The sequence below is a fragment of the Myotis brandtii genome, unplaced genomic scaffold (assembly GCF_000412655.1).
Source record: "Myotis brandtii unplaced genomic scaffold, ASM41265v1 scaffold48, whole genome shotgun sequence".
Lineage (NCBI taxonomy): Eukaryota > Metazoa > Chordata > Mammalia > Chiroptera > Vespertilionidae > Myotis > Myotis brandtii.
This window is the reverse complement of record NW_005368341.1, coordinates 10195116-10208917: the sequence shown is the minus strand read 5'-3', so window position 1 is coordinate 10208917 and position 13802 is coordinate 10195116. Positions and strand designations below refer to the sequence as shown.

Sequence of the window (13802 nt, the reverse complement as noted above, 5' to 3'; positions counted from 1 at the left end):
GGGGGGCCCCCCTCCCCCCGCATGCACAAATTTTTGTGCACCGGGCCTCTAGTCTCATTATAATGTTGTTGCTAATAATCTTTCAAAAGTATCATATTTATCAAGTTTAGGATGTGATTAATTGTAGGAAGTATTGCTATTCTGTTATTTTTAAAAAATATATATTTTATTAATTTTTTACAGAGAGGAAGGGAGAGGGATAGAGAGTTAGAAACATCGATGAGAGAGAAACATCGATTAGCTGGGTCCTGCACACTCCCTACTGGGGTTGTGCCCGCAACCAAGGTACATGCCCTTGACCGGAATCGAACCTGGGACCCTTGAGTCCACAGGCTGACGCTCTATCCACTGAGCCAAACTGGTTAGGGCCTATTCTGTTATTTTATGTAGCATCAGTTGATATACAGGTGGGACCCAAAGGGCTAGAGCCTCAGTATAACAAGCACATGCCACATGGAAAGTGACAGCAGGAGAACTTGTGTTTCAACCGTGGCAGTAGGTAAAGGCAGGGAAAAACCTCCCCTGGGAATCTGAACCATAAGGCAGTATCCATGCAGGTCTGAAGTGTGAATTCATACTACCAGTGTAGACAAAGAAGTCAATGTAAGGTGGTCTCGGATCAGTGACCCCAGTGAATGGCGCAAACCCAAGTCCCACCTGGAAGAATCGACCTCCATCCAGATCCATAGCAATTGTAAAAAGACACTGATCGTAGGATTTATCTCAATGCCAGAGAAGATGAGTTGTGACAGAAAAATGTGCACCTTAGAACTGATGCAATACTATCTATTTCCTAATTGGCCACTGCTGGTTCCCGGAATGCCATTTTTTTCTGAATCCTGATCAGGTTCTCAGATCTTACTTTATGCTGTTAGTCTGCAGACTCTACAGGAATTTCCATGCATACAATCATATCATCTATGAATAATGAAAATGTTGTTTCTTGTTTTCCAATCATTATAGCTTTTATTTTTATTTAATATTCTTACTCTTTGTATCCTTGGCCTGTAGACTATATAAATTCAGACCCTACTGTGCAGAGGTATAGGCCTGAGGTTTTAATTTCTATGGGGAAATGCTTTCCTCTGGCTCAGAAATGAGGAAGATGCAGATACGCTTTGCTTGTCTCCCTGTGCTGGTGGCCATCGTACTTTTCTGGTCCACCTTTCCATTGAGGAAAACTGGAAAGAATCCCAAGTTAAAACCTCCATTCTCTGTCTGCTCAAGCATCAACTACTCAGAAAGAACTTTCTGAATAACATCTCTACACAGAAACCCCTATGACACTAAAAAAGTATTTTATTTCCCAATAATATTTACCCCACCTGGTATATTAGGTATTGCTTTATTTTATTTTTTTGTGGTTGTCTGTACCCTTCCTCTGCCCTGTTAGAATTTAAGCTCTAGGAGAAGGGATTTATCTCACTGGATGTTTGCCTGGTCACTAAGGAAGACTTCTCAGTTTAGTAGTCAGACGTATCTTAACGGAAGAGCAAAAACCTTAGCAAAAAATCAAGATGGGTCTTTCCTTTGGACTACAGTACTGCATCATCACAAATCATTCTCAGAGGACATCTATGTGGGGTAAAATATTGCATATGAACAAAAGGCTACTCCAAACACATATGTACAGTTTAAAGAATAATTATACAGTGAATAGCCACGTAACCACAACTGAGGTCAAGAAATGGAACAGCGTCAGCCCCACAGAAACTCCCTGCTCTGTGTCCCACTATGACCCACAACTCCTTATCCCCTGGACAGGTCATCATTATCCTGGTTACAAAAATTCCCGTTTTCCTTTATGGCTTTAACAAACAATGTATAACCTCCCAAACAATATAGTTTAGTTTTTCCTATTTTCTAAAAGAAATATTCGTAACCTAAAATACTATAATATCAGATGTTATTTTAAGTAAATTCGATTGCTGCTCAGAAATCAATGAATCTGATATTCCAAATTTCAATAAATTACCGTGTATACTCTCAGAAATCTAATAAGAGGGAATATAAGTAGTTGTAAGGGAAATATTAACACACAGTTAAAAAGATTTTGAACTTTTGCACAGATGTGCTTTTTAATTATATTTTTATCTTCTAAATCATGGAGCATAGCTACTGATCAGGGGCCAGGCAAGAGGGGAAGTGAACCAGAAATTAACATGACCCCATAGATATTACACAAAATACTCATTCAAACTTAGAAAATCAAGGATGGTATGTGTCAATTATATCAAATACAGAAAGAAATAAGAATTTATTAGATGGAAACATTATTACCAGGGATAAAATGGTTCGGCACCGAGGAACTATTTTTATGCCACTACCCACCTAGGAGACTCTAGGAAATGCTTTGAATTATGCTTTGATATAAGAAGAAATTCATAGATACAGAGAACAGATTGATTATTGCCAGAGCGGGAGGGGAGTTGAGGGACTGGGTGAAAAAGGGGAAGGGATTAAGCAGTACAAATTGTTAGTTATGAATAGTCATGGGGATGTAAATTATAGCATAGAGAATACAGTCAATAATATTGTAAAAACTATGTATGGTGCCAGGTGGGTACTGGAAATATCAGGAGACTACTTTGTAAAGTATATAATTATCTAACCACTACACTGTACACCTGAAACTAATACAGAATAATATTGAATGTAAACTGTAATTGAAAAATTGTTTAAATGGTTAAAAAAAGCCACCCAAGTATATGACATTAACAACAACAAAAAAAGAAGAGTACAACTAGAATCACAACTTCTCCAGAATATTAGACATGCTCTAATATAGATGAAGCTGTTTAAAGAAACATATACATTGTCAACAACACTGTCAACCTGAAGGGCATAAAAGATGACACAGAATTTAACATTCCTATCAACTTAAAAAGAGATTCAAACCTTTCCAGTTCTTTCTTCTGTCCTCCAAAAGCAATCACAGTTCGAATTGCTGCTAAGACCTCCTCAGCTACTGCTCCAGCTTTTGCATATGCAAAGAGTTCTTTATCAGTAAATGAAGATAGTATCTGTTTAAAAATGCAATTTCAGATCATGTAAATTTTTTAACAAGTTCATTTTATCATTTGTAAAATACAAATATATACACAGATGCTGCTGGTACATTAATATATTCATTGAACAAAATCTGTCTTACTTGTTTTTGGTCATGACATTCTAAATTTTAGTATATGGGATATTCACTCTGTAAGACACTTCAATTCTTTTAGAACTGAGCTGATTATATATATATGCCTAATATGCGAAGTGTTCCTGAGACTGGGAGTTAGATCGATTACTATGACGTGTGCTGACCACCAGGAGGAGGTGTGGAACAAAGGAAGGCCCCAGCCGACAGCCAGCAGCCGCTAGGGACCCTATCCATGCAGGAATTTCATGCACTGGGCCTCTAGTTTATAATAAATTCCATTAAAATATTATTTTCTCACTGAGTGCTTCAGGGATCCTCATCTGAATAAATAAAACTAGGAGTTTGGAGAGATCTTAAATTAAACGTATGCATGTAGTCATAAGCAAATGTGGAAAAAAGGCAATTACACCAAGGAAACACAGCAATTGCTCATGGTACTCTGGTTCAGAAGTGTGAGCCAGAAGAATGCTGGGGACAAGCAAGTTTCACATGCCAGGAAAGCTGGCACTGCTGAGCAAAACAATACATGCAGCCACCAGGGAGGGCTTTGTTTTATGGGTGTTCTTTGATTTCTCTGTCTGATTCCTGGGCATTTATTCTGTGGAAGAAACAGTACGGGGTACTTTAAATACACAGGATCTCATTTACTCTTCTCAATTGCACAGTGAAGTAGGTACTATTGCCCCTACTATATCTGTGAGGAAATGGAGGGATGAAGAGGTTACATCATTTTACAAATAAAGAAAATACCCAGGCCCTAGCTGGTTTGGCTCAGTGGATAGAGCATCGGCCTGTGGACTGAAGGGTCCTGGGTTCAATTCCGGTCGGGGAGGCACATGCCTGTGTGGGCTCATCAATCCCCAGTAGGGGTTGTCAGGAGGCAGCCAATCAATGATTCTCATCATTGATGTTTCTCTCTCTCTCTCTCTCTCTCTCTCCCTTCCTCTCTGAAATAAATAAAAATATATTTAAAAATAAAATAAAAAACAAAGAAAATACCCAGAATTGAAGCCTGATGCCATATGGCTTGAATGAACCATATGGCCTGAATGAACAGCCTAGAGCAGTGGTTCTCAACCTTCTGGCCCTTTACCCAACCATAAAATTATTTTCGTTGCTACTTCATAACTGTAATGTTGCTACTGTTATGAATCGTAATGTAAATATCTGATATGCAGGATGGTCTTAGGCGACCCCTGTGAAAGGGTCGTTCGACCACCAAAGGGGTCTCGACCCACAGGTTGAGAACTGCTGGCCTAGAGGGATTCACTCTCTGAAACCAGCCATTGACATCTGTGAACTCTAGTCCTAATGGGCCCTATTATGAAAATCAAATCACCTGGCATGGGCGAAGAGCCAAGGTTACTATTTATACCTGGAATGCCTACGTAGTCAACCATCTGGCTAAAGGTTACACACAAGCAGTTCATAATATAATACTGATTAACCATATTACACCGTTTCATCAATAATTTACAGGCATTTGCGGACTCACTTGCATAAGTACTACGAGTCTATTCCTTCTCGTCATAAAGAGCTCAAAGCTGTTTTAGTTTTAACAGTGCACTTCTCCCTTTGCTGTGTGTCAAAGTAAAAAGGAGCTGTGGCAGATGTAGGAATGGGTGGGTGAAAGCAAGCGAACACTTATTAACTATGTCCTACGGGCAGATATTGTGCTGCATGCACTTATCTAACATCCCCCGACACACTAGGCCTTGCTGACTTCTCACAGCCATTTTCCCAGGGCGGCACCTGCCTGAATCATTCACAACGCTGGGTCTGAGCCAGGGAGCTCAATGCCATCCCTGAGCAAACACGCTGCATAATATGAGAGGCACATTCAATATGCTTCAGCTATTTTTCTCTGCTTCTCTTAAAACATCACCCCACAACAGTCACCCACAACTGAGGCAGGCAACAACAAGAAGATTACCAGAAATATTCTTGAATTAGGAGTTTCAAAATATGGTATTTTAAGTCACTGTTAAATATATCAAGTACCATACAACATTCAATAAACCTGGTTCTTTCCCCCCCTCCCCCATGAGATTCCATAATTATAAGCATATGGGTAAGCAAAACCATGGGAGAATATTCATTAAGTGTTTTGTTTTGCTTCTGTACTTGAAGAGATCATGCCTGTTAAAAGAAAAAAAAAAAAAAGCCTTCCAAACTATTCTTAGGGATATAAAAAGGCAACTTCCACTGTTAGTCTAATGTAATCAAATGGTGATGATTCCATTATTACAACTACCCACATAAACAATATGAAGAATCACTGACCCATCCCTTCTTCCAAAGGCTGACAATTTCTTAACAAAGCTTAATTAGTATCAGTTTGAAACATATGAAATTGTTATTTATTTAAGTTAAAAACTGTCTACTATAGGCAATTTTATATTATTCAAACTAATGTATTTGGAAGCAATATGTTTTTTACCACTATAGATATTTTGACCTTCATTTTTCTATTTCTCAACGAAGTTTTGGTTTTGAGATAATTTATACCTTTTGTTTTTGAGATAACTATAGATTCACATGCAGTAAGAAGCAAGACAGTGAGACAGTGAGATCCCATGCACCCTTCATCTACTGTCCCCAATAGTAACATCTGGAAAACTACAGAACAATGTCCCAACTAGGAATTTAACATTGATATAATCCATCAATGTTATTCGGATTTACCAGTTTTACATGCATTTGTGTGGGTGTGTGTATTTAGATATAAGCAATGTTATCACCTCTGTATGTTCATGTGGCTACAGTCATGACACAGAGCAATTTCATTACAAGGATCCCTTATGTTAGTTTTCATAGCCATAGCCACCTTTACCCTACCCCTTACCTCTCCTCCCCTCCCAACCACCCCCAACCTCAGGAAAGCACTAATCTGTTCTCTGTCTATAATTTTGTCATTCCAAAAATGTTACATAAATGGAATCATATGGTTTGTCACCTTTTTGAATTGGCTCTCCCTCCCCCACGCCCCCCCTCCCACCCCCAGCATAATTCTCTGAGGTTGTTAAGTGTATCCAGAGTTTTTTTCCATTTTATTGGCAGGTAGCGTTCCACGGTATCCATGTACCATAGTTCGTTTAACCATTCAGTTGGTGAAGGATAGCCTGCTATTGTTGGGTCGACATTTTCAGCTATTATTTCTTCCAATATTCCTTCAGTCCCACTCTCTTTCTCCTCATCTTTTGGGACTCCAATGGTAATAAATGCGATTGTCTTTTGGATCTTTTGCTATTGTCCCACAGGTCCCTGAGCCTTTTCATTTTCTCCGTTTCAGAATAGATGAATTCTATTGTTCCATCTCCAGATGCACTGATCCTATCCTATCATCTCCACGCACTGAAAGAGCTCATCCGTCCTGACTATTCTGTTGTTGTATCTTCCATTTCTCTAATTTCACTTTGTCTTTTTAAATAACTATTTCATTGCTGATATTTTCTATTTTTTTTCTTTTGTTTCAAGAGAATTTGTAATGGCTGAGTGGAGCATTTTTATACTAGCTATTTTAAAATTCCTGCCAAATCATTCTAGCGTCTGACTTATAGTCAGTTTAATTGGTCTTTCTCTCATTCAAGTTGTGGTTTTCTTGGTCCTAGGAGTGACAAGTAAAATTTTATTATATCCTGGACCTTTTATCTATTATGTTAGGAGACTCTGAGTCCTGTTTAAAACTTTATTTTAACAGGGAGTAACCCTCTTTGGGTTTAGCATTTTGGCCTACTATTTTTTTTAAAAAACTTTCAATTGCAGTTCACATTCATCATTTTTTTGGTATTTGTTTTGGCCTACTTTTGTGAGTTGTGGTTCTACTGGCAGTTTAATACTCAGAGCCTTGCTAGTATTATTTTGGTCAGAGGGGTTTGTCTGGAGCTGCTGGGGCTCCTATGGAGCCTGCCTCTGCTACCTAAGGGAGTAAAAGGGGCTTCCCAAGGTCGTTCCACCAGGTATCGCCTGCTAGGAGCAGAGCGTGCTGGGTGCTCCTACTTGTGCCCTGGGTGGTTCAGAGAATCCCCGTGCCCATCTAAAAGGCATCCTGGACTAGGAAGGTTGCTGGGACTGGGTCCCTTCCTGTTCTTCCTTCTTGCCCTGGTGTCTCTGGGTTGGGTAGGACAGCCTCAGGCTCACAGGGACAAAGAGGCTTCCCAGACTGGACCACATTCCTTTCTAAATGGCTGACAACCAGAGAATGCAGAGTGAGGGTTAAAATGTATGTCTCCAAGTAATAAGCAAGTTATCAAATAAATAGTATCTGAAGCAATGCATAATTAGTTAATAAAAGATGAGTTATTTTCCTAACTTAACTAGAACGGACATCAGTACATTTTATATAGTTTATCAACAAATACTCATATGAAGAATTGGTCACCTGACTCACTTAATATTCTAATCAATAGAAAAATTGATTAACATGAAAATCTTTCGTCAAATATTTCAGCTGACTGATACTGAGATGCAATTTAACCACAAAGAATACCACTGAAACCCTGTGTTACTCTGAGCAGCAAATTAACAGAATCCTCAAAACTTCAGTTTCTTCCTCTGTAAGATGATCTAATAGCTATACTTCAGGAAGATAATACATGTAGTGGCCTCACATAGTAGATGCCCAATAAATGGTAGTTACTGTTTGCAAGAGCAAAACAACATCTATCCTACAGAATAAAAATCTGAAACTTCTGAATGTTTGCAGCCTGATTAATGTTGTTAGCCTCAGCTTTAGTGGGCCCTCCTTTATTTGATATCTTTTTTGCCACACGAATTTGTAGCACCTTCTTTAAGTTGTGTTAAAGAAACCCAACAGAAATTACATACTGAGCCAATCTCTCCACCACAGCCCACTCTTACATCTTATTAGGTTTAAAATGAATACCACACTGAGCCTTAAAAGAGAAAATACGTTTTACTCTGCCTTTGTGATCGGGAGAGAGAACTACAGGCTTAGTATTTATAATGCACGGCGGAGTAGGAAGTATTTTTTAAAATTATTTTCATACCAATGGATTTAAGTATATATAAACATAAAACCATTTATAATGCTGATAAAATTGATTTATAAATTAACAAAATCTACCAAACCAAAAACATTAACACTAATCAAGCTAATTGAATGGGACACGTGTGTGGTTCACTAAACTTGGGTTTCTATTTGCTGTGTGAGTATGGAATTGTCAACTAGAGAACACAGCTCTTTAAATAGGTGAGCATGCTTTCTCTAAGAAGGCAGAGGATGACATAGGAGAGCTACTCCTTTCTCAGCTCTTCCCCAAATAACCCCAGGGCCCAGGACAGCGTGGGGTCCCAGCAGGGGTAGAACTCAGTGAGGTGGCATCTGCTGGTTCCCACTGGTTTTGAACAGAAGATTTAAAACCATGGATCAGGTATAGAATCAGGGTCATCATTTGGTAAAAGCAGCCATAGGTTGAGGGCCTGGATTCACAGGCGTCACCTACCTTTGCCCAGATGGCAGCTGACAGTCCAAGAACAGGACTGACAGCCAAGATCACAAGGGTTAGCTCCCAACCACGTGTAAATCCTACTATAAAGCCAGTGATAAACGTTGCTATCGACTGGAAGAACATTCCAATTTTGTCACCAATTCCTTCATTAATTTTGGAGACATCACTAAAAGAACAAACAGTGTTAGAGACAAACGTCAGAATTGTGAACACAGAACTTTTCTCCTGAATCCAGTTTTTGTTGGTTTGGATGTGGGGTTAACTATTTTACATCTCAGCTCTAGCCCCAGGAAGTGTCATGCTTTGCTCTACTGCTCGCTGGCAGACGACCTTTTGAGTGGGAAGTCAGTTCCTCATTCAGCGCTAGCCATGCAGGTCCCCCTTCATGTCCCATCTCATGTACTGGGGACAAAAAAGCTGCACAAGACATGGCCGCTGCTCAGAAGGAACTCAGTCTCCCAATTACTTCTAAGTCAGCGGTTCTCAACCTGTGGGTCGCAAACAATGAAAATACATCCTGCATTCAGATATTTACATTCTGATTCATAACAGTAACAAAATTACAGTTATGAAGTAGCAATGAAAATAATTTTATGGTTGGGGGTCACCACAACATGAGGAACTGTATTAAAGGGTCTCGGCATTAGGAAGGTTGAGAACCACTGTAAGTGATGTACTCACATCTCCTAACAGATGTCATGACATCTCTTTTATCTTAATAAGTATCAGAACCACGTCTGAGTTCAACATAAAACTAGGTACTTACTCTGTGAGCCGAGTGTTAAGCTCCCCAACATCATGCATGTCAAACCAGCCTATCTCCTGACGCATTATAGCGTGAAAAAACTGTTTTCTAATTTTAAATAGTTGTCTTCCAGCTGCCAGGCACCAGAATGAAACCTGAATGTAAGCAGCAACAAGCACACCAGCTCCGATTCCACTGTAATAATAGGCGTACCTGAAACACAAGAAAAGAAGTGCATATACTGTTTTCTGATTAGGGCACCGTTCCCAAACACACCACTCATTTGATCTCATTGGCTCTCTGGCTACCCTTCGGTCCTTAACAAATAGGAAGGGGCTGTAATGAGCAGGTTGACCTCCAACTATGTTCTGTATTGGTAGAGTAGGATGGTTAAGAGTGCACTTTCTGCGTCGGCTCCAATTCCAGCTCTTCACTTGCCTGATGTGTAATCTCAGGCAGGCTGCTTAATCTGCCTAAGCCTCAGGTTTCTAGTTGGTAAAATGGAACTAAGAGCCGTAATGCAGTAATGCATGTAACACACGTGGCCAGTGCCCAGCACAGAGACTGCACGTTGTTGTGAAAGGCTTGGAGCATCAGAGCATCAGGTAAGATCTACCACGGTTGTCCTACCTGCTTGTAACACCTCAGCATCAGTTGATGCACACGTTGAGGTGGTGTTTTTGCACATTAGCACGTGGAAAGAAGTGACAGCCCTTGCCAGAAAGTGAAACCAAGAGATGGAAATGGTCCCCTGGCTTTTTTGTAATTAATCTGGCAGAGCTGGGATGCCAAGAGACAACTGAAAATAAGAAGTATTTTTATATCATCTGCCCAGCTGGCCATCATGAGCTAGCCTAAAATGCTTAATGAAGCAAACCGTTTAGTCCAGCCGTGGGCAAACTACGGCCCGCAGGCCGGATCCGGCTCGTTTGAAATGAATAAAACTAATATCTTTTAGCTGCAGTCGGACATCCTAAGCTGCAGTTGGACATCCTTAGTGCTGTTGAGGAAAGACCGTACCCTTTTATGTAATGATGTTTACTTTGAATTTATATTAGTTCACACAAACACTCCATCCATGCTTTTGTTCCGGCCCTCCGGTCCAGTTTAAGAACCCATTGTGGCCCTCGAGTCAAAAAGTTTGCCCACCCCTGGTTTAGTCCTTCTAGTTTAAACTCTAACAGTGAAAACCATGAGCATCTTCTAAAACCAGGCCCTCAATCACCTAAAAATGTTGAATTTATGTTTCCTCACTCTGACTCTTCCTGTTTAAGAATGCCAAACAACTGTTGGGTTTTACTAAGCAATTAAGACACACATTCTAAAATTAAATATATCAATATTCCCATTTTTAAAAAAGTTCATTACTTGCCATCCTCAAATAACTATGTTTGAATGAACCATACAAAAGCTATAAAAATGGTTATGTAATAACCAGTCTCTGATTGCACTGTTCACGACTCAGCAGGAACCCTGGTAAACAGACCCTCCCAGAGCTACACTTTGTCATTTACAATGTCTATCAGGGAAGATACAATTTCGGTATTAAATTTTAGTTAATAGGTAACTCAATGATTAATTATTATCTAAGTGTGAATGATCTAGCAAGACAAAGCTAAAAAGAAATCCGATTTAACAAGTAGAAACTCATGCTTTGAAAATCAATGAATGTATTTTAACTGTCAGTCTATGATTACTTAAACAAATATATTTATGTTTAAGACTTTACAAGGTGATTATAGGACAGTTTTATTTTCCCCAATATTAAATTTCCCATATGAATATTGGAAGTACTTGCTTCTCATCTTTCAATAAATGATCAAGCATATCCATTCTCTTCAAATCTACCAGATCGCTTGTAGGATAATGTGGAATTATCTTCTGACTCATCAACTCATACCTTTGGACATCTTTTATAACCTGTTCTTGGGCACAAACTACAAGATACGTAAGTCATTAACAAAAGCTTCCCTGAGGTGAGTTAAGGTAAGAGTGATTATATTTATTCTGGGATATTTTGTTTAATTATTTAGAATTACATGCTGTGTTTTTAAAAAATCCTGTTGACTGATCTCATTATTACATCATTATTGAAAACATCTCGGAAGCAAACTAATAATTACAAAGCCATTGAAATCAATGTGATTCTTAATTGATTCTACATTTCAAAAGGCCACTTTGAAATCTTATTGCCCTGTATATGTATTCTATATTTACCAATGCATATGTAAATCTAATCTAGACTTACTAGTAACCTTATATCTTATGCAGCTAATCATTTTCTTAAAAAAATTCTGCATTATATCCTCCTAGAAAACTAACAATAGTATTGTTCTCCTCAAAACTGTAAATCTTTATTAAATGCAAACTTTTAAACATTGCCACAGTCACTCTAGATACAGAAAAGCTTAACAAGAGTAAGGAAAATGTCAAATTACGTGGTCATCTCCTCCTCCAGCTTTTTGTAGGGATCTGTAATGTTGATCATACCTAGATCACCGCAGACAAAAAAAAAAAAATACCATTATGTCTCTTTGTTCTCCATTAAAAATAAGCATACAAAAATGAATCACATTTGTGTCACTTAACAACTTACACAAAAATGGCTCAAACTGATTCAGTTTTAATTGTGCATAAACATTACAGCATCCATTCAAATCCTTCACTGCTGACCATGTGCAACCATCACACACACACACACACACACACAAATTCAATGGAGCTTATTTGCAAGAAGAAACATACATTTACTAAGAAGCAGCAGTTTATCAGCAGGAATATCGGTATCCTTGAATTAAAATAATTTTGTGAAATATACTCAAAGATGACAGGAAAAAGTCTTTCTAGGGTCTCTGTCGTCATAAATAAATACCAGTGCAGACTTGACGCCAAAGCACTTAGTATTTAAAATCTAACACTGCATTTTTCCAGTTTTTATTTTTATTTACAATATATAAAATACAAAGGATAATGTAATAAACACCAGTGAGCTTATCACGTAGTATTAGCAAATGTTGACACTGTTGGACACTAAAACTTTAATACCTCACCTCCACCAACACACATGATAATCACTGTTTGATATTTGGTGTATATTTTTTCATGGCTTCTTCTCTGAATACATGTATACAGATACACAAATACATATACAAGCTTATTTTTTAAATAGAATTACAGTCCATATTCAGTGGCCAATTTTCCATGCCAGTATGTGTGTTTATATGTGTATCTCTATTTTTTCAAAATTACATCTATTTTAATTGTTTCCAATATTTTACTGTTATAAGCAATGCTGCGTTAAACATAGTTATACACACACATATGAATACACGGTACATATTTTTATAGAATAAATGACATCATCAAGATTGCTGGATCATTGGGGAAGCACACCTTTAATCTTGTAATAATTGAAAAAGTTATGTTATAATATAACTAGAGACACATAGCATGAAATTCGTGCATGGGTGTGTTCCCTAGGCCTAGCTGTCGATTGAAGCGTGAGCATCTGATGTGGAAGGGAAGGTCCCAGCTGACTTCTGGACACTGGGCAGCACCTGGGCCCCTGGGCCCCCGCATGCTCCCCTCTGCCTGAATCATCAGGCCCCTGCCAGGCTCCCTCAGTGCCTGGGAGCCGGGCGGCAGCCCTGTGCCCCCACTGCTGCCTCTGGTCACCATCTGAGTGGCGATCAGCGGGGCAATTGGGCCCCACTCGCATCCGCCTTGGCCTGGCGCCACCCACTCACTTGCTCCACCATCCCACCACAGTCCCACTCTCGTTGGGGCCCATCGGGGCTGGCAGCGCCTCCACTGCTGCCCACTGCCAGTGTGGCATTGCCGACACCTGCCATGTTCCACGCAGCCCCTGGAGGTCAGTGCACATCATAGTGAGTGGTCAAACTCCCAGTCGAACTCCTCCAGGTCAAGGGGACAATTTGCATATTAGGCTTTTATTACAGTACTAGAGGCCCGGTGCACAAAAATTTGTGCACTGGTGGAGGGGGGCGGTCCCTCAGCCTGGCCTGTGCCCTCTCGCAGTCTGGGACCCCTCGGGGATGTCCACCTGCTGGCTTAGGCCCGCTCCCTGGGGGATTGGGCCCAAGCTGGCAGACATCCCTCTGGCATCCCGGGAGCCCTCGGGGGATGTCCACTTGCCAGCGGGTGCCGGAGTCCATTCATTGTCTTCACTAGCTGAGTTTAGACAGAGACCCCCCAAAAGCTAGTAGCCATTGAAAGTCCTAGCAAAGGTCAGGGCTGTGCACCACCCAGTTAATCTAGGAACCACTCAGTTAATTTAGGTAATAATAGTTGAAGCATCCCCACCTTAGTTCCCTTAATTCCTTAGATACTTATGTAGATCCTTGTTGATTATTGTTAATCAGATACTCCCGGAAATCTATTGATGAGTTAATCAGATACTTTTGTCTACTCCTGGAAATTG

The 13802-nt window shown here is 39.7% G+C and overlaps 1 protein-coding gene across 1 annotated transcript in view; it reads right to left on the bottom strand.

Moving 5' to 3' along the window:
- Positions 1–13802, bottom strand: part of ABCB1 (ATP-binding cassette, sub-family B (MDR/TAP), member 1) — an 85362-nt gene that overhangs the window by 45946 nt on the left and 25614 nt on the right. Inside the window, exons 5-8 of the mRNA XM_005876137.2 lie at positions 11800–11851; positions 9383–9574; positions 8611–8782; positions 2899–3023 (exon numbers count right to left, since the gene is read on the bottom strand). Coding sequence (XP_005876199.1) covers positions 2899–3023; positions 8611–8782; positions 9383–9574; positions 11800–11851 — 541 coding nt within the window. The remainder of the gene's footprint in view (positions 1–2898; positions 3024–8610; positions 8783–9382; positions 9575–11799; positions 11852–13802) is intronic.